General features: G+C 36.2%; 1 protein-coding gene across 1 annotated transcript; it reads left to right on the top strand.

Moving 5' to 3' along the window:
- On the top strand, positions 1 to 27,598 carry LOC150095670 (uncharacterized). Its single transcript, XM_090409937.1, has 12 exons — positions 1 to 310; positions 5,099 to 5,227; positions 5,858 to 5,979; positions 8,273 to 9,202; positions 11,093 to 11,190; positions 12,480 to 13,833; positions 14,963 to 15,786; positions 17,588 to 18,203; positions 19,512 to 20,996; positions 23,490 to 24,522; positions 25,968 to 26,190; positions 27,595 to 27,598. Exons 1-12 carry the CDS (start codon positions 1 to 3, stop codon positions 27,596 to 27,598), a joined length of 7,128 nt encoding a protein of 2,375 aa, XP_090266063.1.

Genomic DNA, 27,598 nt, shown 5'->3' with positions numbered 1-27,598 from the left:
ATGAAGCTTCCTCTACCGTGGCTACTTATATTCGTTTTATCGCTCCTGCCTTCTAGTAATGGCTTGATTTTGGAGACCTGCCACAGAGAAATCACTCATGTGACTGTAGAACCATCCGCCGATGTTGTAATTGCAGCAGTTCTGCCCGTTCATTTACAAGGGACAGGAGTCTATGGTTGCGGAGCTACAACTCAAGATGGCGTCGAGGTTTTTGAAGCATTAAGATGGGCGATCACGATACTGAACCAAAAGAGTGGTCAACTTAATGGACATTTGGTCTCAGATACGTTTATTCCAGGAATAAAATTTGGTAAGTGCTCTGACCCAACTTGGCATCTCTCCAAGTTGAGGTGTTTTTGGTCTTTTATTCAAAATCTTAAGTGTAATTACATTTTAATGGTTTTTCTAGTTTAGCAATAAGAATATCTGTATATTTATGCAACAGCTACCGACTACCAGTGCTAATAATTTAACGATTTGTTCCATAACAAAACTAATAATTAGTATAATAATAAATTATCTTTTATTGACAATCTAAAATTTAAATTAAAATTTCTAATTTAAGAAGAAAATAAAACACTATCGCTTCCAAACAACAATTATGGCTACAGAATTAGATTCATTGGATGAAGCTTCAGGAATATGTCCGAATTTTTCTTTGTTGGAAAGACGGAGATTGGAACTGGCTCTAAGAATGTGAAGAACCATTTAACAGCTTTTAACTCAACGCGAATTGAATTATGGCGGTAATGGACTTTCTCCCCTCCTCATAACAGATAAACCGGCCAGAGAACACATAAAAATTGACTGACATAACAATTTCAGCTTAGTTGCTTCTGCCATTAATATCAAATGATCCATTGCTACAATACTGTTATTTATTAACCTCAAAGACAAAACATGAAATTTAAAATCCTGTGCATCATGTTTGTGTGTTACATCAAACACAATCACATAAGACTGGGCAGTGTTCTCAAGCACCTTACTTGAATGATATAATTACTCTAAAGTATTTAGTGGTGCATAAACTCCATACTTCTCCCCATCTTTCAATATCAGGAGCGTTTGCGGACATCTATTTTATTCATATATTTTCATTATTCATAAGGATGGTTTTTAATTAAATTTAAAATCCTTAAATTTGTCGAGCTGTCCGTTTTTATTTGAATCGGATCATTTGTAATAGCAAGATTTATGTCTAGAGTATACATACAAGCAAAAAAAAAAAATTGTAGGCATGTCACAGTATACTACTACTACTACTTGACTTCTGAAGTTTGCAGACATCGTTTTATAACAACTCCCGAAAATGTCAACAATTGAAAATTCAACTTGAAACTAATTTCAAATTGTGTTATTTGCTCATTCTCGAACCAAAATAACATACACTCATGCCGCATGGGGTTCAAACTTAATCGTATTAAGATGTCCAATACGACTGGTTAACTGAAATCTGTATATGCGCACTTTTGCAACTAGCATTACTAAGTTGAAAAATGTCTCAACTAGATCCACTAGTGCTAAATAAGTCGCTTTTATGGAAATAGATTGAAATCATGTTTAAGTTTCAGAGTCAGAGCAACGCTTTCCTTTCTACAATGCTCTTTGGTTGCAAAACCCTGGATTGCATTCTAAGACTTAAAACTTGATAAACGCTTCAGAATTCAAGATAAATTATACAGTCTCATATGGAGTTTGTTGGATGAAAGTCCCAAACACGATGAAAATTGTAGCATTTTCATCCTTCAAAATGAGCTAACTGCCCAGAAAAATTCATGCAATTTACATACTACACAGCCCTCATTTCGTCGATGATTCGGTCGTTAATTCAAAACAACCCATCTCATTTCCAAGCAGAATCATCACAGCTATCCGAGATCACAACCATTATATATCGCAACCCCTGTCTGACTCCTGGAACATCTTGAGCACTCACGCGCATTACTATTCTATGGACTTGAAGATACCTTGATAATTATCACACTACGAAAGGTCCATAATGCACCTTTTATCAATACTTTCTACAGAAGAAAGAGCACATGGGAGAACTTCGAAAACCCTTCACGACTTCAAATCTATCAGGCATGTTTTGCTAACTCTGCAACTCACTCCTGTGTTTCATAAATCTTGTTGTGTTTTATATACACTGATGTACACAAAATCTAAGGAAGAACGCTATTTCTGAAGGTTAACCGCAAATTCAGACGAATCAGCTTGTAGCAATTTGTATAACTGACGATTTCGAGTAGAAAGCGGGTACACATTCAAATTATCGAATCGGGCGCAAAGGAGTTACGTGATAACAGAATAAATGGCAAAATGCTGCGTAAGCAAATTGTGTTTGAAACAAGTTCTTTTCGTAAAGGAATAAAGTTGCAAAGTGGGATGGCTTGTAATATCTTCAAAAACATCATCTAGGCGATTTCACGCGGGAGAAGAGTTATTGAAATCTTGAAGGCAGAAGAAGCACTGCTACTGCCAGACAGTTCGGAATCTCACATAGCGTTGTATCCGGGCTCAGGGAAGCGTCCCAAACACAATGGAATGTGTTTTAGACGTTTGCTAAGAGGTCAACGTCGCTCTACCACGGGGCATGAAGGCAGATTTTTAGTTATAATAGTAAAATGTAATTGACGCACCAAGGCAGGTCAGCTTGTAAGTCGACGCCATTTAAGCACAGGTACGCGGATATCTCGACAAACTGTGGCAAGACATCTGCGACAAGTAGGCCTATATACCTGAAAGCCTGGTATATAGGTTCGGTTCCCTTTTATTCACCGCTCATCGTATTCAGCACGTTTTCAGTGGTATTGTATCCATAAAAATTGAACAAGACACCGATGGACTAATATAATATATTAGTCCATCGGTATTGCAGCGAAGTTCTTCAACGTCATGTTCGACTGTTCAATGCTGCTACAGCAATATGGAACAATCAAACAAAAAATGAATTCTTCGCCTACAGGCAAAGAATTTTTTTGGAGGATATTAATCGAATCGAGTGATAGCACGCTCCCTAGATCTCAATCTCATAGAACATGTTTGGGACGCAATGGAGTGGAGACCCACTGCTACACGAAATTCCCATCCAATAAACAAGGCATTATCCTTGCTCTGAAGTAGGAGTGGGCCAGTTTGCCTCAAGAAGTCCTAAATTACTTGGTGCTAAATATGGTACGACGTTGTGAGAGCGCATCGCAGTTCGGGGTGGACATGCTGCATGCTGATAAAGTACGCCCACAGATACGAGAACCTTCGACACTTCTGCGCATATCAAAAGGAGAATCCATTCCGATAATAGGGTAATCAATCCGTATTGTGGGATGAGTGTTTGTTATTACATGTCGGAAAATTAACTTCTGTTTTATGATCATTGTGGTTTTTAAAGTGGTAACTATTTTGCTTGTACAACAATTGGAAACTTTTACGTATAAAGAACGTGATTTCGCGTGATGGTAACAAATTCGTACATCGCCTTATTTCTTTCTCCCCTTCAACATGAATTGACTCTTCTTGGCAGTCTGCCAACGAGATCTCTCGCTTCTGTGGTCGGACTTTTAATATGTTGTCTCTCCACATAGTTTTCTGCAAGCACTGTACTTCTTCTTCAACCTTCTGGTTCTGGCCACTACTGGACGAAGGTCTCCCCCATGATTTTCCAGATCACTCGGTTTTCTGCTTCTCCCATCCATCTCACTCCTGCAATTTGTTCCAGTTCATCTCTCCACCTTCTTCTCGCTCTTCCTCTTTGTCTTGCTCCATCCATTGGACTCCACTCTGTTGTTTTTCTAGTCCATCTCCCGTCATTGCATCTGGCAATATGGCCAGCTCATCTCCACTTAGCCTGTTTAATGTATTTTACAATATCCATGACACCTGTTTGAGATCTTATCCAGATATTTGTCTTCCTATCTCTTAATGTTATTTTTAGCATACTTCTTTCCATGCGATGTTGTGTTGTTCTCAGCTTTCTGTTAAAGTCCATGTTTCTCCTCCATATGTTAGGACAGGAAGTATGCACTGGTCGAAAGCTTTCCTTTTTAGACTCATAGGGATGTCACTTCTTCATGTCTCTCATTTTCCCAAGCACTGTACACCGATTCTTTAATGTCCTTAAGAAGTTTGTAATTTTTGCATAAAACGTATTGCAATTTAATTTGTACGAAATATAACGGCTTTTTTGTGTAATATAATTTATTAGTATGCTGGCAATAAATTTATGTGTACATTTGGCTGTAGTCATAAATTTGTTTTCACATACTGTATAGTAAAACTGTAGTTCCTCTTTAGATTTTGGACACCACTGCATATACTGTAGTGGGATAAGAATTCTTATATTTTTTTAATCTAATCCAGAGACTCTGCTCTAAGGTAAAACATGGAACTTTTTCAAGCCACTTCGAACCTCCAATAAGCGTGGGATCTCACACGGAGAGATGAAATTCATCTACCTCCCCAAAACAACCATAATACATTCGTGTCACAGTGGGATTCGACTCTAGACAGCGGATATGCTAATCACTCAGCCAAACCTGGTCGGCAAGAAAGTTTATAAAGAATATCTGCTGCTAGGGATTTTGAAATGTTGATCTCCACGGGCCTTCTCAAGTAAATAGAAAGCCTGGTGAATTTTTTTTAAGACTCATTCCATCTTTGGAATGTAGTATCGCTCCCTATCCCACCCCTAGAATCCACGATTGTTCATGAAAAGAACTGATCCCACTTGCCCATGTTTTCTCATGCAGACAAAGGCTTTGCTTCATGCCTTCAATATTCGACCATCTTGGTGGAATATCCAATTCCTCAACTTTTCCGAAAAGCTGAAACATGAACCGCTGCTGGATAGCTGCACTCGATAGTCTGCCATAAGATCCAACGAATGTCTGTCTGTGTGTGTGTGTGTGTGTGGCTTCACCTCGAAAATTACATTCAGGGTGTGAGACTGGGTGAGTCAGGTGACTTTAGATTGCTATAAGCATGCATGAACTTCTACAATAGATTTTTTTTTAAAATCTATTGTAGAAGTTCATGCAACTTCAAATTAGAATTTGCTAATTTTAATGTGGTAGTTAATATTTCTCTTAAAACATTTTTTTAGGTCTTGAGGTCTATGACAACTGCAATCATGAAGAGGCAGCAATACAATACTTAACTGACCTTTTTCCAGTACTGAAGACCGGACCATTGTCATGTACACCCAATCAAAACGACAGTATTATGACCATTGGTAAGTTTCCTTTGTTTTGTTTTTTTTCACACGAATAATTAATACAGAGCTAGTTACCACTCTGTCACCAAAGATGTCACTAAGAATCAATTTGTGAACGAACTATTTAAGAACATTATGTATTATTCAGTAAAATTGTAAAATTGGAACCAATAAATGCCGATGACAGGTTAAAAATTCTTAGACGTTGTCTACAGCGCGTAGAAACCAAATGTCGGTAACATTTTCTGGTAATATTTTAAATTAGTGCTAAAAGGGTTATTTAATGCAGATAAAGTACTACACACACACACACACACACACACACACACACACACACACACACACACACACACACAGTCTAGCTGAAGAAAACGATTTATTTTGCAATAAAGTGTGTGTGTGAGAGAGAGGAAAAACGCTAAATAGAATTTAGTCCTTTCAAAGTCCCACGCTATAAAAACAATTAACTCGTTTTGAACAACATCAAGATTTTATTTTTATTATTATTAAAATTTAATACGTAGCTTACAGTTTTTGCAATTAACTACAAATAGATTTGCTTGAATAACTACCAGGTTTTAACTCGCATTTCTTTATGCATAACTGTTAATGACCTATGATTTTTATGGTTTTTTAAATACTTGACAGGTGTTGTTGACATGTCAGGAGTGTCCAGCAGCCCACGTATTTCTGAGATGTTAAGGGATTATTTTATACCTGCTGTCCCCTTGTCTTTATCTTCTGTAGTAACACCCGAGCATGTTACCCAGGTAGGTGAGCATTGACTTATTTAATTATTTAAATAGAAAAGCTGGAAATGAGTTGCATAGCACCTTCTGATCAGCAAACAGCTTGATTTTTCGGCCGATTAATTACTTAATAGCATTTCCATCTAGTAAAAGGCTAACCTGTCTATACGAATCGTCCAAGACTAATCAGACAGGACTTTAGACTGACCGTCTAGAAGCAACTAAGGCTATACTAGTACAGGATGCATGTAAATTGTGTATTTCCTTGTGGGAATGAGGGTTTTCAGCAAAAAAATGCTACCACTATCAATTGAGACTGGCAAACTTACCAAATCAGACAGGGAAGACGGAGTTTCTAGTGTAGAAAATTTGTTCTGGGAGCCAAATTTGCGAAATTTGGCTCCCAGAACAAATTTACGAAAATTGGCGAAATTTGACCAGAGAGCTTAACAAGAATACACTCGCCGCCATACTACGAGTTGCCCTAGTCGAACCTATGGCAACTCGTAGTATGACATGAACGCTAGCGTCCATATATTCGTCTCCTATTGGTCCATTTTAATAAGGTTTCACTGGCCTGACAGCTGTTTCAAACTCATTGGTTTTCGTCAAAGATCAGGCAGAAACCTAAGAGAGTAAAAATCTCTCAGTACTAAGGAACTCGAAGCGTCGAAGTGCGTTTTCCGTAAGCGAACTCTCGGTCGGTGCGTAAAGTACAAAACTTTTATAGTTTCTGTATTCAAACTTTGATATAATGTTGGATTTAATATTCACTTAATTTATATAATTTTGCATTACGAAGTAAAACCTTTCTGCTCTTTATTTTAGTAAATACTTTACGCGCCGACCGAGAGTTCACTTAGGAAAATACTCTTCGAGTTCCATAGTACTGAGAGATTTTGCTCTCTCTCTGTCTTAGGTTTCTTGCGGAATTTCGCTCCGGTGTGGCCTGTGTGGTGCCTTGTTGATGGATGCTTTTCCCTGGAATATGAGCGGCTCTGCACGGTGGTGGGGTGAGCCTGTCACTGAGTGAAACCAACATTGAGTTGGACGGTCTTTCGGTCACTCGTATTTTAGAGAGGTCTTTACTTAAACACTCTGACAAAAACCAATGAGTTTGAAACAGCTATCAGGCCAGTGAAACTTTATTAAAATGGACCAATAGGAGACGAATATATGGACGCTAGCGTTCATGCCACCTATAAGGTTCGGCTAGGACAACTCGTAATATAGCGGCGAGTGTATTCCCATTAAGCCCTCTGGTCAAATTTCGCACGTAACTTTTATAGTTTCTGTATTCGGCTTTGAAATAATGTTGGATTCAATATCCACTTAATTTATATAATTTTGCATTGCCGAAGTGAAGCCTTTTTGGCTCTTATTTTAGTAAAAGAGCTTTTCAAAAAAAAAAAAAAAAAAAAAAAAGACTGTAAAGTAGTCAGGAAGATCATGACATTTACTTTAGAAAGAACCGAGTCCCAATTGAAGATGTATACGGAGTTTGGTTATTCAATACGCGAAATCCAACCAAAAATAAAAAATAAATAAAAAAAAATACAAGCAAGTAAGCTTTACATCGGTTTAATAACCTTAGTTGCTTTTGTCGTAATTCCAAATATCCACAGCCATCCAGCCAACATAAATATTTTGCATATATAACGTTATATATGCAAAATACTTTAAATTGTGATATTAATTTTTAATTTATTCTAGAAACGGTTGGGATTAAATATTACCTAGTTTCATTTCATTGACAGCGCTCATTTATTTTTATTTTATTTATTTTTCATAAACTTCCAACTGGTAACAATTGTAAATCATGATGCATTTAGGTAAGCTGACGAAGTTTTAATTGCTATAAAACATTCAACATAATATAGGTTCTTGACATTTGAAAATTTTTTAATGTTTAAAACATTGTGACATGTTTATTTTTTATGAAGAGTTTATACATTTTTTGATATAGTTAATTCACAAAGCTTGGCCACGCTTTCGATTTATTTATTTATTTTTTTAATTGTAGTGTGTATCTCTAATAGTTTCTTATTTAAGAGATACACTTGTGGCATGAGAAGTTTCTTTTAATTAACAAGAAAAACACAAGAAATAATAAATGGTACTATTTAATCCTTGTGCTTCTCGTTAATTAAAAGCAATATCTAATTAATTATCTTTCATAAGCTTTCTAACAAAATCATTGAAATGTAATAAATACACTTGTCGGTTACTCGTAATTAGGATTTCTTGAATTAATTTACCAATAAACTCACCTTAAACGTAGTAAGATCTATTAAAGATTTACATTTTCTTTAAGGTTATCATTCAGAGTCTTCAAGATTTGAAATGGGAACGTGTAGCGATCCTTCATGTAGAGGACGAATATAGTATCCGTATAGTAAAAATGCTTGGGCAAGTAGCTCTCAACGGAAAACCGTGTATTGTAAGCATTCATAGTGTTCCTCATAGTAAAACCACCCGCAGTAGGAACATAATCTCTTTCGTCCTGGGATTTGAACAAGCATTGAGTTCCATGGCTAGTCGACTAAGCAACGATACTGGAGTGTTGGTGATTGGACAAGGGCCAGCTCTTCGTAGGGCATTGAAAGCAATGAAGGGAATGTTAGAAACGGTATCAAGACTACAGTGGTTGTTTAGCTGGGTACCACAGCCTTCTGACTTGTCGGAACTTGGAGATGTCTTGAATAGCGGACGCATTTACTCCTTCGCTCCCCATCCAGGTATAATTGCACAAATGGAAGACTACTGGAAAGGTCTTAGTGATGAGGCGTCTACAAAAAATGTAGAAGACTTGTGGTTTTTGGAGTACTTTATGTCTACAGCAGGTTGTCGAATAGCTGGGTTTTCTAAAATGGAGTTCAACAGTTTCCCAATTTGTTCATCGCTTAAGTTGAAGGAAATGCCAGCCGATGCTCTTCTTAGAACATCTCGTGCCATGCCAGTTCTTGCTTCCGTGTTTACATTTGCCCATGCCTTTCGTAAGGCATGGGAGGAAAAGTGCTATTTCAAGTCAGGACTGTGTTCGGACCTTCAACAAATGACCCGTCAAGAATTCGTGGGACAGTTTCTAGAACCACTGGAGTTGCATCAAGAGCGTGATATTCGAATTCCTCACGAAGTGGTTCGTCAGAAATCGAGCAGACGAAGCAGATCAGCAGGCGTGGAAGAAATGAAGGTTGCACTCAATGTTTACAGCTATAGCGATGGAGAAGTGAACTTTAAGCAGGTAAGGATTTAAATTAATAATTGTTTAACAAAATAATGTCAAAATCAAATATTTTTCTTAACTTGACTGACTTGAATTTCTTTCTTCATATGATCGTTTTTAATGGAGAGGAAAGTTTACTTTCTAAGATACCGTATAATGAATTAAAATCATAAAGCGCACAAGCCTTATTTGGATGGCGTATACCTTTTTTTTTTTTTTTGTAACTCCTGGAGGTTTTTGTATATAACATTCGGCTTACAATAATATCAAAATTTATCTCTTGAATATTTTAACTCATTCAGGAATATTCTATATTCTGTTATTAATCGAGTTGAAGTTTCCACGTTAAAAATTCTTTCGTTAGCTGCCACAATTAATCGTATTCAGTTTCTTTCCTTGCCCCCGTTGTTTGCAATCCTTCATTTTTCATTACTAACTTACGAGTCACCCGCTCAATATCGTGAAAACTGAATCGCATTTAAGCTATCTGACTCAATAATGGACAAGAAATAATGCTATTTCTTGTCCATTAGTTTCTACAAAGTTTCTACAAATCTCGCATTCCAGAGATTCAATAAAACGAGATCAAAGCCTTATATAAGAGAAGGAAAGATGTTAATATTTGCTTCTACGTGTTCTCACCATTGCCATATTCCGTCATACCCTCACACGTTTAGCAATGCGATCCCCTACATTCCAAGTCTTTTTCTACCATTCCCGGATCTCTAATTTCTTCACCTTTTAATTTTCGCAATTAATTATGATTCCCCCCCCCCTTGTCTACCAAATATAATTTATTCCCCTCATCTACAAATTTCAAGCTCTTACACTCTACAACATCAAAACTTCACTCGTTTGCCTACTCAGTCTATTCGGATCCTTTTTGCAAAGACACAAAATGAGCTCTACTTCTCAGCCTTTCCAAACTTTGCATCTGTAAGCAGATAAATATCTTCAGTTAAGCCTGTCCTGATATCATTTAACGTACAAATTGAATAATAGCTCAAAACTGACCTCTTGGGCACATCACTATTGTTTCCTCTTGTATATGGGGAAATGGGAAGCCTTTCCCTATATACAACTTGCTGATACTTCACTGATAGCGAATTGCCTATCCAACTCACTTATCGCAACATCGTCTGATCCACAGTTATTAGCTTGTGTGACAAGCAATCTATCAAATTCGTTTTAAAAAATTCGAGTGTAACATTGTATATGCATCTTCCTTGTCAAGTTGTCCCTTGCGAGGATTTGTCACTTGTCACACCTAAAACATATTGCTAAAGCATGGCATCCGTTTAACAACCATGCTGACCATCATACAGAATACTGCTATTATCAACCCATTTCTGAATCTCATCTCTTTCCCACTTTAACCACAAATCCAGACAACAAACACACTGGCCTATAATTTGAGGGTGTAGTCTTATAACATTCTTTATGAAGCAGAACAATTTATCTTTTTTTACTACTTTGGAAAATTTAATATGCTATTAGTAGAAACGTTTTCAATGCATTTTTCTCACAGCAAACAGAAGAGATGGGCAATGTCACTACAGAACCTCTTCAGGTTCCTTTATAAAAACTTATACATTTATCTTCGACCAAAATGTGCGATATAGTTTTCATATGCTCCACTTTCCATAGAGATTTTATTCAGTGTACTTCGCTCTCATTAGTATGGTTAATTATAATGATTGAAATGTTTTTAAGCCATGAAGATAGTTTTATTTTCTTTTAATATATGCAGTTTGCATAAAACAATTAGCTGCGCTATTGTTCGCATAAAACAATTAGCTTGTGGTGCACCTATTATAGGTGCCGGGTTGCTCATCACTGATTTGTTAAAACAATATCAAATGTTTAAAATGAAGAAACATTTTTTGCAATAACCTTTTTTTTTTCTAGCTTTTTGTCTTCGATGGACAGGAGACAGAAGTGATAGACAAAGATTTTCAGCCATTACAATCGCCTTGTCCAGAAGAAGGTTGTTCTAACTGTTTACGGTAAGAAGAACGAAAGTAAAATTTCTCCGGAAATTAACTCTGAAACTTGTTTCTTAGAAATTTCGATCTTTCAGAATTACATTTAATTCTTTAGGAAAGGGAGAGGATGTTTGGTAGGGAGTCGTGGAACTGACGGAGGTAAGAAGTTCTTTAAAACTCAAAGCAGCTTGAAATATGTTTCCATTCAATGAAATTATTTCAGTATTGCTTTCCCAGAAGGATATTGAAGTGAAGTTTTCAATAAGTTAATATCGTGTCGAAAGAGCGTGAATAAGTGGAATTATTTTGATTTTTAGATATTTCTGTGTTCAGATTAGACACCAGTATCATAAATACTCAAACCAAATGACATGCAATTTCCAGTTCAAAGCAAATTGTGCAAACCTTGACGTTGTTATCAACAGTTTATAGGCTCTTCATTTTGCCATTAATAAATAAATCGTGTTGTCAATCTGGACTACTTCATGGGCAGAATATTCTGGGAAACAAATAGTTTACTTATGCTTCCACAGTTGAATTCATGAACGACACCAGTACCGCAGTTATCTGCCGTACTCTAATCCTTGCCCCGACGATTAAAATTATCGATATAGAGCTTTCGGTAATACGTCAAAGGAGGATAGTCTGCCTACAGATATTCAAAAAGTTAGGATTAAAAGGTATAAGCCATTTAGAAGATTTATTATTACTTTAAAAGTGCAAGACCAAGGATTAGATAAACCGGGAAACCCTTCTGTAGACACCCAACAAAATTTATTCTTTTTTTTTTAATTCGTGCAACAAGCAAAGAAAATATTTAATGAACCTAAGTTTTGTAACTAAGCTGATGTTGTTATAAAGCTACCTTGCTTCAATTATCTCAATATTTCCTTTTCGGTTCAAAAATTTTGAGTTTTGTTTTATCCACAAGGCCAATTGATGTCAAGTATTTCATTGTAACTTTAAAGCTCTTAAATCATATTTCTATAGTATTATAAGATAAGGCTAACTTACTTTCCCTAACTGGAAAGGCTCATAACTCGTTGGGTATAATAAGAACAGAGATAACAGTTAATATTATTGGGAGGATTTTACTATAATTCTTTGAGTAACGAGTATCTGAAAAAGTTGCAATTAATTTCTCTCAAAGTACTATTTCAATATAAAGTAACATCTACGATTTCTTTCCAAATTTTTACAATTTGAATTTTAAAGGAAAAAAAAATTGTGGTGTTCAAAATCCTACTTTATATCGACGGAAAATATCGGTGAATAATACTTATCTTTTTTTTTTTTTTTTTCTCTTTCAGGATTCGTTATTCCAGACGTAACGATGAAAGTTTAGAGGAGAATGATGGAATCATTGCTATTGGCAGCGGTGATGTATTTTTGCCAGTACTTTTACCTCTTCATCAAGCAGCCAGAAACAGTCCTCTAGAGTGTGAAAGCGCTATTAACAGAGAAGCTATTCAGAACCTGGAAGCTGCATTGTGGATAGTGGATAAGTTAAACTCCGATGTACAGTTTCTCCCCGGAATTGAATTAGGCATTCTGGCCATTGATACATGCTCCTCAAAGGTCAAAGTTGTTGAAAGGTTAGCAAAATATTTGGGAGCTCAGAAAGACAGTGCTGATATCGTCACATCTTCTGCTTTTGTGTCTGCAACATCCGCCGGGGAATCATTAGCAGCTGCTAGTATGTTGTCAGCGCTCAATATTACAGTCGTATCAACTAATGACGTGAGATCAAAAGAAAATCTGAAAGACGAGGAAGCTTATCACTTCCAGATCATGGTGCCTGTGGAGAAGAAAGCAGTTGCTACGGTAGAAATTTTGAAGTACATGGGATGGCGGTATGTAGCTGTGGTACATGATGATGATCCTATTAGTCAGCGTGGATACACTGCATTCAGAAAGCTTGCTCAAGCAGCTGGCATCTGTTTCTCCTTAGACAGATTTATTTCGTCCACATTAAGACAAGAAATGACAGCTAATGCTGTTGTGGAAAAACTTATTGATGCTAAAAAGCTAGGATCGAGAGTAGTAATTTTATGGACTACCAAAACGGTTACTAAGATGCTGCTTTCGGCTGTGAAACTAGCTGAAGCTTCAGAAAAAGATGCCAGCGATCTTGTATGGTTGGGAGTTGGAGAATGGGGCGAAACTCCCGATCTTGTAAAACAATCAGAGAAGACTGCCCTTGGTGCACTGCTCGTGAGACCAAGACAAGGTGAAGTGCGCGATTTCATAACGTATTTCCGACGTCTGTTGCCCGATACAAACATCAGGAATCCATGGTTTAAAGAATTTTGGAGACAAGAGTTTGAATGCAAAAAATGCAAAGCGAGACCCCACATGGATGCATCGTTGCATTACGAACCAAGTTTATCTACCATCAACACTATGCAAGCAGTGCTGGCTGCTGCTGCTGGCTTGGCTCAACTCAGAAGTGAAATGTGTCATCTGGAACGAGGACTGTGTTCCGCAGTTCTCCACCAAACCCAATTGAGACATCTGATCAACCATTACATCTTGTTCACTCCTTCTCATCGTCCAGACGAAAGAGGCCAAACATTTAAATTCAGCAATAAAGGATTTGGAGACACGTCCCTTGAGATTTACAATTTCAGGAAAACTTCAGGTGGTGGTTTCACTTATCAAAAGGTACGTATTAAGAATAAATTTATCATAATTATACCAGGTGATATTGGTATAATTATATACCAATTACATACTCTCGATCAACGCGATGTGGAGAAGCCATTGTTAGTTATCCAAAGGCAACATTTACGATATTGCTGTTAAAATGTGGATGTCTTGAATGAAGCCTTGATACAGCCATTGAAATATTTCAAGACTTTAAATTCATTTTTAGCATACTGACATTCCTATCCACATCCCAAGTGATCAAATCCTTCTGGTTTTCCCACCGAACAGAGGAATTTAAACATGCAAATGAAATGATGCATACTTGGTTCTAAAAAAAAAAAAAAAAACGTTCTTTTCAAATGGATTAAAATAGAATTGATAAGTGTTAGAACAAGCAATGAGACTACATTGAAAAATAATAAATCACTAAAATTTAAAGTACCTTTTTCTTGCAGATTTAATTTAAAAATTCTTAGCTAAAAACCTAGCCAACTGTTTCAGCACTAACCGTGGAATCTTAATGACAATAGTATTTAGCCAATACCACAATAGTTCGTAATTATTTACATTACTGGATATTTGAGATTTTTATTCGATTGGTTATATCTCAAAGCATACAGCAATTTAAACTTCCTGTCTAGGAGAGAGACATACTCAGCGACATTGAAAACTCACTTTTTGTAAAACAATAAGTTCTACATTTTTCCTTCGTATGTGTTTTTATATTGTCAACCACCTAATTACAAGATTTTGTATATTCATTTTTATATTTTTTTTTCTTTACATATTTCACTTTAACTTTCGGTTTGCCTACCTTACTGGCTTCCATTCTCTATCCCTTCTTTCGCTTTTAATATCCTTGGTGAATGTCTTGGAGGGACGATAATCTGGAAGGTGGGTTGGATCAAAGTCCGCCGCAATGCTATTAAAAACAATTTTTACAGATTAGGAACACTAATATCCTCTAAAATATCATTAGATTATGAAATATGCATTTTTATTCAGCAACTGACAACTAGTTTTATCATATTATATACTGTATTAAAAATAAATTCATATATTTTGCATTGTATTTTTGTATGCTGAAAGTGAACGTCAAAAACTGAATTCAATTTTTAAATAATATTGATTCTTTTACTTTCAGGTAGGTTCGTATCATAATCAGCTGACGGACCTTGTGAACATGATAGGCTACGACCGGGATGGCAAGGAAGTTCCCCTCCAAAGTATAACATCTGAATGTACGTCAGAATGTCCATCTTGTACTTCTGGCTTCGTGGATTACTTGTTAGTAGATTCACCAGACCGGTTGTATATCGGAGCTGCTATTGGTGTGCATGTAGGATCTACCAATCCTCTTGCATGTGGACCAGCAGACAACGCGGGCTTCCAGAACCTTGAGGCTTTTCTATGGGCTGTAGACCAGATCAATTCTGATCCGGACCTGCTCCCTGGGTTAACTGTGGGCGCCTTGATATTTGACACTTGCAAGAGTCGCGAAAGAGCAGCAAGGGATGTGGCCAACTTTTTCACCTCACTTTCTGAAGACAACAGATTGCCTTCTGCAGATCACATGATTGGATTCGTGGCGGATCCAACCGACGACGTTATCCAACCGATAATTGACATAACTATGTCGTTAAACATCACCACCCTAGCTCCACTGGCCACGTCAACTAATTTAAATGATATTTCGGAATACCCTTACCTCTTAAGACTTTCGTTGCCCAATAACGAAATATCTGATGGACTCCTTGCAGTGGTAAAACGATTTAACTGGGATTATTTGTCTGTTTTGTATTCAGAAGAGGAAGGTCCAAAGGAAGTCTTCAGTCTGTTTGAAAGTGGAGCAAAAAGACACGGTATTAAGTTGGCAATGGTTCAACAGATTTCTACTCGTGAAGAGTTCAATGGAAGCATCCACACAATTGTACGAAGGCTTATTATCAAGGAGCAGGAAGGTGCAAGGTGAGTGGAATCATTTGTTTTCTCAATAAAATTTCGGAGATAAAAGCCTTTACATCATTAATGAATTCATAATATTAACAAAACAGAAAATTGCAATTACAGCTTGCCACAATTTAATGTCGTGAATATGCACGCATACTATGAAAACAGCTTCTAATATTCTGTTAAATCAAGGACAGTTAAGAACTACTATAAGCGAATAGATTTACTGAAATATATAAACTGATTCAAATGAAATTAAACTCTAATATAAACTAATATGTCGGATTAGGTACTATGTAGGATACATTTAAGTAATTTGCATACTAATGGCTAATTTCTATTATATAATAATGCAAAACCTTATGGTGGCAACAGTTGAAAAAAAGTGACAGTGCAAAGATAATCCCAAACAGGTAACTTCTAACGTTTTTCAAAACACCCCATAGGATCATTAATTCTCAACATAGTCAACCAAAATTCTAAGGATTTTTTTTTTATTGAAATGTATAATTATTTCAACTTTCCTCCATGAAAAATAGTCCTGCCATGTCAATGGCATAATATTAAACCTTACTGTGTACTCAAGTGAAATGTAAGATGTTACAAAAATGTGTTTTTGAAGCTAGTTTAATGTTGAGCAAAACAAAGCATGAAGTCTGTCGAATTAACTTAACGTAGTGTATTTCAAAACGGGCCAGCCATTTACCACAGTTGTCGAAATTGTTATAAGTGGCCAGAGATATCTCGCATTTCGTTTAACTCATAGGCTTAGCTTTTGTTTAACACACTCATAACTGTTCATGCTGTTGATTTTATGTGCGTGCGTGCACTCTAAATGGATGAGCCACAGATCAAACTGTTGACTCGTTTCATATTTAAGTTAAGGAGTTTCTAATTAACAATATACCACAACAAATCATATATATATATATATATATATATATATATATATATATAACAGTATACAATGTGAAGTTAAATGTTTTGTTTTAATTCGGCCAATTTTCAAACCGTTAATCGGTTTAATCAAAAAACAAAATTAGAATTCTGGAAGTTCTAGAATTAAATAAAGGAACCAATTTTTAGTTTCAGTAGTTAATTCTATAACTTGTAAAAGAAGATGGAATCAAATTGAAGACATCCATTATCTGTGTCAATAACTAATTCTGTCTGGAATAAACATTAAACTATCCAATTTTAGGAGTGTCTGTGTTGTAGCCTTGAGACACGTTTCTTGTAACACAATTCTAGACAGACAGCCAGAAGACGTAGAGGACTTTTTTTTTTTTTTTTAGGCCTACGCTTCAGCCACTTCCCGAGTTAGTCTGAAAAACAAAGCATAAAATCTCAGCCGAAGACTGATTAACTTAACACTTTCAAAGCAGGTGAGCCATAATGACTTGACTTACCGCTGTTGTCCGATGAAATTTATACGAATGAGATTTCTATGAGAATTGTAACGACTATTGAACTCTGTTTCAGATTAACGAGTATTAGGGTTCAGGATCACGAGATGGAGTAATTGTCTGTTGTACTCTCCCGCAGCCACCTACCGATTTTAAAAAGTTTTACACTATTGTGTGTAAAAATATGAATTGTTAATTCTGTCAAAGTGCTCCATTTCTTTTGAGAAAGAAAACAGGCGTTAGTAGGTTTATTTATTTTTATCTAACTTTAGATATTACTTTCCTTTACTATGATATTAACTGATTATTTTCATAATTTTATTATAACATGTACGAATATTTCAATAAATCTATCGGAACTGTTTTGATTTCAGATAATATATTTATTATTATTTTTTTCTTTTCTTTTACAGAGCTGTGCTATTACTACTGAATGCAGAACAAATCAGCTCTCTGTTGAGCTCTGCCAAAACACTTCAAGAGGAAGGACACCTTAATTCTAAAAACATCGTCTGGCTAACTTACAGTAATCTTGAAGTTTTCGACTCTTATCCCGAGCTGTCATTAGGAACTCTTGCAGTGATCCCTTCTGCAAGCAAACTGTCAGCATTTCAAAAATACTTCGGCGGACTTCACATAAAGAACAACCTGCGAAATCCTTGGTTTCGAGAGTACTGGGAACAAGAATTCGGTTGCCGTGGAGCTACCTGTTACAATCTTCAGACACCTACCCATGTTCAGTTTGTCCAAGAGCCTAGCGTTGCTAAACTCATTGATTCTGTTTTTGCTCTGGCTCATGGCTTAGATTCCTTACAGAAAGATGAGTGCCCGGGTTACGTGCAAGGAATGTGCTTAGACCTCAAGAAAAATCCCGACTTTCGAAAACTGCTATTTAATTACACCAAAAGGTCGACTTTTCTTAGCATCGAGGGTAAGGAATTGAAGTTCACTGACCAGAATTATGGCTTAGGACGTCTCGATGTATTGAATTTCCGAAATGTCGGTAATGGAGTTAGTGGATTCACAGTGGTAAGTGATTATTTATTAATCAATTGAGCAGTTCTGTAAGTCAGTTACTTCTGATTCGTAACTTTTGTTTGAACAGCGACGTATGCCTTGTATAGATGCTAACATATACCTTGTTTTTAATAGTTTAAAAACAAATTAAAAGCAATTCATGGTCGCAGAACGTGCCGTTTTAAAATGTCATACGCCTCAAATAATATATGTATCAAATTATAAGCAAAGAAATTTTTATAACTCAGTCATTTTTATAACTTAGTTAAAACTCAGATTACTTTTACTTGATTAAAAAAAAAAACATTCTTGCGTCCATTGTCTTATATGGTTATTATAGAAATCGCGTGTTTTTTTTTATTTCATTATAAATCAGTTTTCGCAACTGACTGACATAAGTATTACACTAAAATGCTTTTTTTCTTTTTTAAAAAAAAAAATCCAACTCGGAACTAGGGGTAGTCCCTTTCAGTTTACAATCCCTACATATATTCTTACATCTTGAACCAGCTAGAATCACTATCTTTAACTGCAATAGCACAATTACAGTACTGTCCAATTTTTCAGAAGTGTTTATTTGAAACCACTTCTCCATTTAGGAAGTTTTGTGTAAATTCTAGTTATTCCTTTCGTTTTCTAATCCTGTGGGCAATGAAAATAGATTGGGATTTTAATCTACGGCCTACTAGCTCTTGCAATATATGCTATCCACTTGGCCCCCGAGTCAGAAACCTTTTTACCCAAATAAGGTAATAATTCTCCACTTCGGTTGAGACTGATCCAATAGCTGGCCTTTCACAGTTTTCTGACAAAAACAGCACGGGGGAAGGGGGAAACTTGAGGTTTTCTGTTAGCATGAAAGATTCAGCTATGTCAAACACTGTTAACCATATCTTCGGTGACTATCATGAGGGTTAAAAGTAAAATTTGAACACAACACCGAAATCAGTTTTCTGTATCAAAACTTGATACATGTTTTCCAACTTGATCCTTAAGCGAACTCCTTATTCCTCTTAAGGATTTCTTTTACAGAACTTAAGATATGAAACTTCAATAAACGTCCATACAGTTCATTTCCTTCATTGAGTCAGCAAATATCAATGCGATGTGTATGAGTGACCCAAAGACTTAATGGGGGAAACAGGAATTTCGTTAATCTTTAAATTATTATGATATCAATCTTCGAATCTCTTGCTGATATCCGAAAGATTGGGGAAATAAATTTATCAACTGAGTCTGTTAAAACAGAACATATTATTTAATCTAATTGAACTTGCAGCCTACATACTATTTCATAATTTATTTTTTGTTTCTTTGCAGGTCGGGCATTACAGCAGTGAAGAAGGATTAGTAATAAACACTTCCCGTGCTCGGGCCTACGATGATAGCGGTCATGAAGTTAACTTCTTGGATGTGCAGTCCAAATGTACAAAGAAAGAGACCTGCCCGTATGACACTGCTTACAGAAGCGTGTCCACAATGCAAGTTACGTTATCTCCAGAATTCGCTATTGCGGCATTTTTGCCAGTGCACGGAGCAGGAAGGAATTTGTTCACCTGTAGTGAAGTATCGGAATCCAGTTTCCAAAATCTTGCTGCTTTGTCATTTGCTCTTGACCAGATTAATCGAAATGATGCGGTCCTGCCTGGAATTCGTCTCGGTGCATTAATATTTGATCACTGTGGCAGGCCACAGAAAGCAGAAGAGCAGCTATTTAGTTATATCGCCACTGATGGTGATCTTCTGTATCCAAAGATTGACATTAAACCGAAGTCGATAATTGCAGCTCTGACGTTTGGCGATGCAATCAGTGAAGCGCTGTCTCCTCTTCTTGATGCAGTGGGGATTGCGCAAGTAATTAATCCCACCTTACCAATTCTCAGTCCTAAAATAAAGACAGAGAAGACACCTCGACACGAATTTCCTGCGATACCACAGATTCACGTAATCCATTCCCTCCTCGTCTATTACAATTGGCAGTTTGTTCATGTAGTGTACAGTAACAATGACTTTGGACGCACAGCATTCTGGGATTTTTTTGAGGAAGTTAAAGTAAACGGTGTTTGTGTAGCTGAGGCTATTCAACTTGAACCCAAAGCGTTACCTTTAGATGTCGCAGTGACACTGGGAGAAAAACTTTCCAACCCGCGTGGATCTCACGTGGTCGTTATTTTAATTGATGATATCATAATGACAAGAACTCTTTTCGAAGCTGCCAAGATGGCGTCACTTCTTGACCACTTCGTGTGGATAACTATGGAAGAATGGAGGGATCATCGAATCTTGGCCCGAACGTTAGATAGCGCCACTACTGACATGTTCATTGTCAAATCAGAGTCCTACAAAGTCGCCGATTTCAAACAGTATTTAGAAAACATGACTCTGGGACGACACGAACCAGTTCCGGATGCCTGGTTTGAAGACTACTGGCAACAACACTTTCGATGCAGACTAAATGAGGATTTCAGTGTTCAGGGAAAATATTCGGATGTCTGTGATGGAAGAGAACGCTTGGGCGCGGATAAACTATTGCAGGATAAGTACGTATACCACACTGTACAGACAATGGACGCCATAGCCGAGAGTCTTCACAATGTCCTCATCAAGCACTGTCCCTTCCTTACCTCAGCAGTGACCATCGATGACTGCGGAGAAGACGTCGGGATGCATCTATACAATGAGTTACATCGTACATTCTTGGGGATCGATGCGAACTGTGAAGACGGATGCGAGCCCATTAAACGTTCCTTTGGGTACCAGGTCTTCCAAATGAGGAAGAAAGATGGGAAGTATTTCTACCATCAGGTAAGTGACGGAGATGTCTGTAAAATACTGATTGTATTTTGTAATATACACAATGTAGTATTATTTCTAATGTTTGAAGAATGGAAACATTACCGTGAATGGGCTAAATATTTTTTTTTATATTAATTTTATACATTTTTGTATTATTTTTACGTAGTCCGGAAACCCTGCTCTAGACACCAAGCATGGAACTTTTTCAAGCCACTTCAAGCCTCCAATAAGCTGAGCGCTGAATTCACCTATTGCTTAAAGATACACAGTCCATGCACACGGCGCGATTGGAACCCACAGCCTCTTGGTTGGAGGGCGGATAATACTCTAACCACTCGGTAAACCAGGCCAGCTTAGAGACGCAATAGGGCGTATTTTGTCAGTCAGATTGTATACCAATTATTTAACTCCACGAGATTGCAACTTCGTGACCATGATTTTACATCTGAGCGTGTTTTAGGATATTGAGCAACATGCGGTTTTCTCGTATTTCGATAAATGATTTTAGAATTGAAAATAGTTTATCAGACATTTTCCTTATGGAGAATTTTTTTTTATAAAAACAACTTGAATAAATTATACTTTGGGTTTTATTTTAAATCTTTAATAATATTCAATGTGTTGGCAAAGTAGTTAGCGTATCCACGTTCCGACAACAGGCTCTTTCCCTGGACATGAATATCTTTAGATTGGAAGATAAATTTAATCGTCCATCATGAGATCACACTGCTTTATTTTTGGTGACTTGAAAAAAGCAAAACTTCGTATTTGTTCTTTAGAGCAGGGTCTCGTTTCCGGATTATCTAACCCTTGCCCATCCATGATACTAATACGAATCAACGGCAGATTTTTACTACCATTCGTAAACAGATTCTAATAAATATACTTTTTACATATTTTAATATTATACCTTATTGAATTTATCGGTACTATACGTATACATTAGGGAAGAAAATACAACCACTTCGAAAATAATTTCTAATATACACAAGTCCAAAGGCCCGACAGACCATTAGCAGCTCTGTTCTTTGAATAAAACAAAACAACAACAACAAAAAGCCGCTGTTATTTTAGATCTCTCGTTTCAAGAGATTGCCCGTGTCACAAAACTGGATCAATGGCCATGTATGATCTAAATTTTAATAAATATATTTCTTTTGTGCTTTTAGGATAATTTGGGTCAAAATAAAATCTTTGGTATTTCAACTATAGATTAAAAATAACCGGTTTGACTCGATGCTTAACCCTTCTTCGAAAAATAAATTCGTTTATAGATGGACATCATTGCACTCTTTTTGAATGAACAGTATTAGAAGCCACAAAATGTTCTTATTACAATATGCCTCAAGCAATGCTGTTTAAATGCTAAACAACACATGCTTAGGTGAATTAGAACGCCCATTATCTCGAAACATGGAACTCAAAAAAAAAAAAAAAAAAGACGGGAGTAGTAAAACTAGCCTTTTATTACCCATTTCGCCTGAAAATTCTTAATATCAGACTTTCGATTATTTTTTTTGTGATGGAAGTAAGCTAATCGGGGGGGGACACAACAATAATAATCTTATTGTAAATAATATTATTTAAACTTAACACAGCCGCTATCTCTTATTTAAATACACGGTTTTAATTTTTTCCAAGTTAGTCATTTAAGTCTCCCGACATAAATTAAAACACATTTCATCAAAAGAAATGGGGGGAGATGATGTTGTATTAACAGCATAATCTTAAACTTGGGACTGTTTATCTTTTCTAATAAGCCAATTTGGTTATTTTAAACGCAAACTCAAAGCAGTATTTTTTACATATTTTCAGAAGAACCTTGACATCATTCCAAAAGACGCTTCTACTGCAATATTTAAATATCGATATCCCTGATATCATTTGAAGTAATCTTGGCCTTTAATATGCTCTCAAACATCTTATGAAATAGTTTTACTATTCCTGTATTCTGCCATTTGATATGACATATTTTAAACATACCTTTTCAACGTAAACTTCCGCTATAAATCACAACTCTAACACTAGTTACAAAGATTTTGTGGGATTGCAGCGCCACCACACAATATGCATTTTATCACATTGTTTGTTTACCGAATATTCAGTTAGCGAAAAATAATTAATATAAAAAAATTACGAATTTTGGGGTGTGGAATAGGGGAAAATATAAATATTGCAATTCCCTCGTTAATTACGATATAAATCGTAACGATAGTTTGGATTTACAGCATAAATTCGGCCAGCCATTGCTATCGCTGCTTAAACGATGTAGTTTGGGAGAAATAATAATAAAATCAGTTTGAGCTTTGAAATTTAGATAAGCCTGATTCATTATTTTTTTTTTTTTTTTTTTTGTAATCACAAGTCTTTAAAAAAACCACACTATGTAGACATTTTAATATAAAGAAAATCATTTGTAAAGTTGTTCAGTTTGACATTTTATTTCCTTTCTTATCAGTTATATATACTTGTATCTTTAGATTATTTTTTCCTCCTCTTTAGGTGGGATTATGGAAGGATGACCAGCTAGTAATAAATCCAAAAGAAACTAGGTTCACCAATGATGACATCCCACGTTCTCTCTGTAGAGAAATGTGCAACCAGTGCGATAATCAACGATCACAGAAACTAGAAGATATGATAGTTCCAAGGGAACACCTATTTGCTAATTTGAAGATGGTCTGGGGCATCATCACATCTGCCTTATCTTTGCTGGGTGTAATCTTAGTGGTTACCTGTACCATTTACTTCCTCATGGCCTTCCCTGTCAATGTAGGAACTACTGTTCTTGGCTATACAATCCTAATAGGCCTCCTATTGCTGTATACAACAAATTTTGCATTTATTTTAACTCCTACTGATGCAACCTGTGCATCAAGGCGTTTCCTTCTCGGGTTTTCCTATGCAGTGATATTTTCAGGAATGCTGGTGAAAGTAATCAATATCTGGAGACTGCTAGGTTACCATGGAAACAGACTTATTGCTGACACTTCGCGACTTACCAGTCCTCTAGGGGTATTGATGGTTGCGATAGGATTGATCATTGTTCAAGTGCTCATCTCAACTACTTGGCTTATTTTATTCCCACCCAACACAGGGGTATACGAGCAGGCATGGAGATGCACACCACCAGCGAGATTTGAAGAGGATCTCATCATTTCTTTGCTGTACGTGATTTTATTGCTAGCTATTACCATTCTTTTCGGCGGTCTCACGTGTAAGAGTCCAGACAACAACTATGAATCTCGTTGGATTCTCACATGCTGCATTTTAGTGGCAATGGTTTGGATACTTTGGACTGTGCTGTCCACTCAGCTGCCACAGGATCAACGCGATGCTACAATAGTCGTGGCAAACTTGGTTAGTGCAACAGCGGTAATGGTATGCATTTATCTTCGTAAAGTTTACTTGTACAGCAAGCTCGCCCGTCAATACGAAGCTCATGATACCAAGCAGAATCTTCATACAATACAGCGTACCTCTTCTCTCTATGGTACCATCAGAGCCGGTGCACTTAGTCCATCAGCGTTCCATGGTAAGAGCTTAGATTTAAATTTTTCCTTCCACTCATTAACTGTACAAAATATTTAAAATCAGTATAAAAAACAAAACGTGTATATATAACTGATCTCTTTTCTTTGAGGAAAAAACATTAATTTGGCAAGAATGCTCAACATTTTAGGTATAAAAAGTCAAGTACGGAGAAGTAAGGAGAGTGGTGGCTGTTTTGAACCATCTGTTAGTGTCATTGCTTGTATTAGTGGCATTATATTGCTTAAATTTTGGTAGAGACCTAATTCCGATTAGACAATTTTATTTTCTCATTATTTTAGGAAATAACTTATAAAAGATATTGTATTGTGACCTCTAGTGCCTACCAAGAGAATTAGTCTTCTATTTTAGTCATGTTTTTAAGATTCCTTACGAATCTTAGGGAATCTTAAAGTAAGACATACATGGTCAATTTGGCGAAACTGATTGAAAAATCTCAGAAGTATCAGAGGATGAAGTCGTCTCCTTGCACAACTCTACATTTCGGATTCAATTATTATTATTATTTGTCACCTCCAGGGAGTCCAAAGACTCATGCTGAAAGTTTTGAGGAATGGCAGAAACTACTACCAAAGAAATTAATGTTCCAAATTTCGTGGAAATCTATATAATTCTACCTGAAAGGTGTCTGAGAGAGAACAAAGCTACAATATTTTTGGCCATTGTTTGCTGATTTCAAAGTGTTCGAGTTTTTTAATTTAGGTTTGGCGCTTCAAATTATGTAAACCGTCCATATCTTTTCTTGGCTGAATAATAGGGAGGAATATTCCTCAATCTGGAACTGGAGTTACAATAGGTAAAATTTGGGTCCTAATGATTTAATAAGAGTAATTGGTGACTTGCAACAGTACTTGGATTAAAGAATCATGATTGTAAATTCTGATTTATTTCTGCCAGACTTGAAAAAAAAATGCAAAAAATATAATGATAATAAGCTAACGCCTTTTATACCCTTAGAGGAAGTAGGCAAGGCCTTATCACCCTATTTGGAGACCGAATAGGCAGTTCAATTTCCACTAGTAGCTAATCAGAGATAGCTAGCCCCATAATTATCATTAATTATAGGTGGCAACCGATGAAGAGACCGGCAAAAAAGGGCTGCCATCTCTTGCTACCTAACCCTAATAGGATGTGTGACTGTCTAAATTAATGTGGGCTCTACAGTCGATTTTCTTGAGTTTACGGGACGAAAAACTCGAGTTTGCTGGAGAAAAAAAAAAACACGCTAAAAATAAGTAAAAATTATGCATAAAAAATTTGATGTTAATGACTTCCAGTTTGTAGATAATAAAATATTCAGTATATCTTTTAAATAATTCAGCATATGTATGATGTGGCTAGTAATTTATTTTGGAAAACTGCAAATATCACATTTACTTCATTTGGTGTATATACTGTATGGTATTTGAACCTTTTTTTTTGAGTCAGGTTCGGAATCTACTCTTGCTAAATTGTGTGGAAGTGATTGCAGCGGTCCTTCACGTATGGCCCTAATCGGATCACATTCAGATGATGGTACAAGTGACACTTCTGCACAAGTACAAGCAACCGACCTTTATCCTTTGCACATGTATGATGGAGGAAGTCAGTTTCAACCGGTAACGCCAATATACGGAAGTGGACCTTTAGAAGAAATGTCACCCACTACCAGGTACGCATACACCTTATTGCCAATAAATTATCAAAACACAAATTTAATTTTTGAATTTATGATTGGAATTTTTATATTAATACAATATCATCATCAAATTCCTGCCATGTACCCTCAAGGGGTGTACAGGATATGACAGTACTACATGAAAAAATTACATCATTACTAACTTCCTATCTACAATTTTCCTCCAAATCAGTCTGTTACTTGTCAAGACTCCAACATTATCAGATCTTATATTTCTATCGTCTAAGGCACTTTGTACCGCATCAATCCACCTATATCTAGTCTTCCTCTGGGTCGTTTTGCTGCCAACCTGACAGAGAACACTTGTTTTGCTAATCTTTCCTCGCCCATTCTGTTTAAGTGACCATACCACCTGAGATTAGCTCTGCTAACGCATTCCTGGATGCTGACAATGTCAAGTTCTTTCCTAATATCCTCATTTTTAATATGATATTGCCATTGATGCCATCTGTTCACGCCTCTAATCTTTCTCAGGACTCTCATATCTGCGGTCTCTAGTCTTTGGTCAAGTGTTTTACTTCTGACCCAGCTCTCAGATCCATAAGTTAAAACTGGTTTGAACACTGTCTTGTATACAGCTAATTTAGTGTTCCGACTAATTTCTCTCTTATTCCATATGAATTTATTCAATTGACTTCAACCATACCACATACCAGCTTTGCTGATTCTGTTGTCTATTTCTATATTTAATTTACCATCTTCAGTAAAAATTGTGCCTAAGTAGCTGAAATGTTTTACTTGTTCCACAGGTTCTCCATTCACAACACAGTTGACATTTTCAATGATTCTGCCTATTTTCATTGTCTTTGTCTTTTTATTGCTGACCTTCATACCATATCTATTACAACAGTTATTCAATTTAGTCAGAGAATCTTGCAGACTTGTAGCCGATTTATTTAGAAGTATAACATCATCCGCATAAAGCAAAGAGCTGACATTAACATCTCCAATTTTGATATCAGGTTTAATACCACTTTCCTTCATAATGTGATCCATATAGATAATGAATAACAGAGGGGATAATGTTACATCCTTGTCTCACACCAGATTTAACATTAAACCATCTCCCTGTACTTCCTTCAATTCTAACTGCTGACTTACAAATCAAATAAAGACTAAGTATTGCTTGATATAATGCCCCATTGACACCATATAACTGCAGCGTATTGAATATAGCTTCTCTCTTGGCACCTTGTCATATACCTTTTCCAAATCGACAAAACTTAAATACAGATCTTTGTTATATTCCCATGCTTTCTCGACTCGAATTAATACAATATTAAATTCAAAATATTTTTATTAATATTTATATAAATATTAATATAAATGTCATTAGTTTTCACTTTATATTTATAATATTTATTTCTTTCATTTCAGATAA

The sequence above is a fragment of the Typopeltis vanoorti genome, chromosome 20, assembly GCF_054136105.1.
Source record: "Typopeltis vanoorti isolate ZY-2024b chromosome 20, IOZ_Tvanoo_1.0, whole genome shotgun sequence".
In the NCBI taxonomy this organism is placed as follows: Eukaryota; Metazoa; Arthropoda; class Arachnida; order Uropygi; family Thelyphonidae; genus Typopeltis; species Typopeltis vanoorti.
Note: the sequence above shows the minus strand (reverse complement) of the source record. Positions and strands in the feature narration are given on the sequence as shown.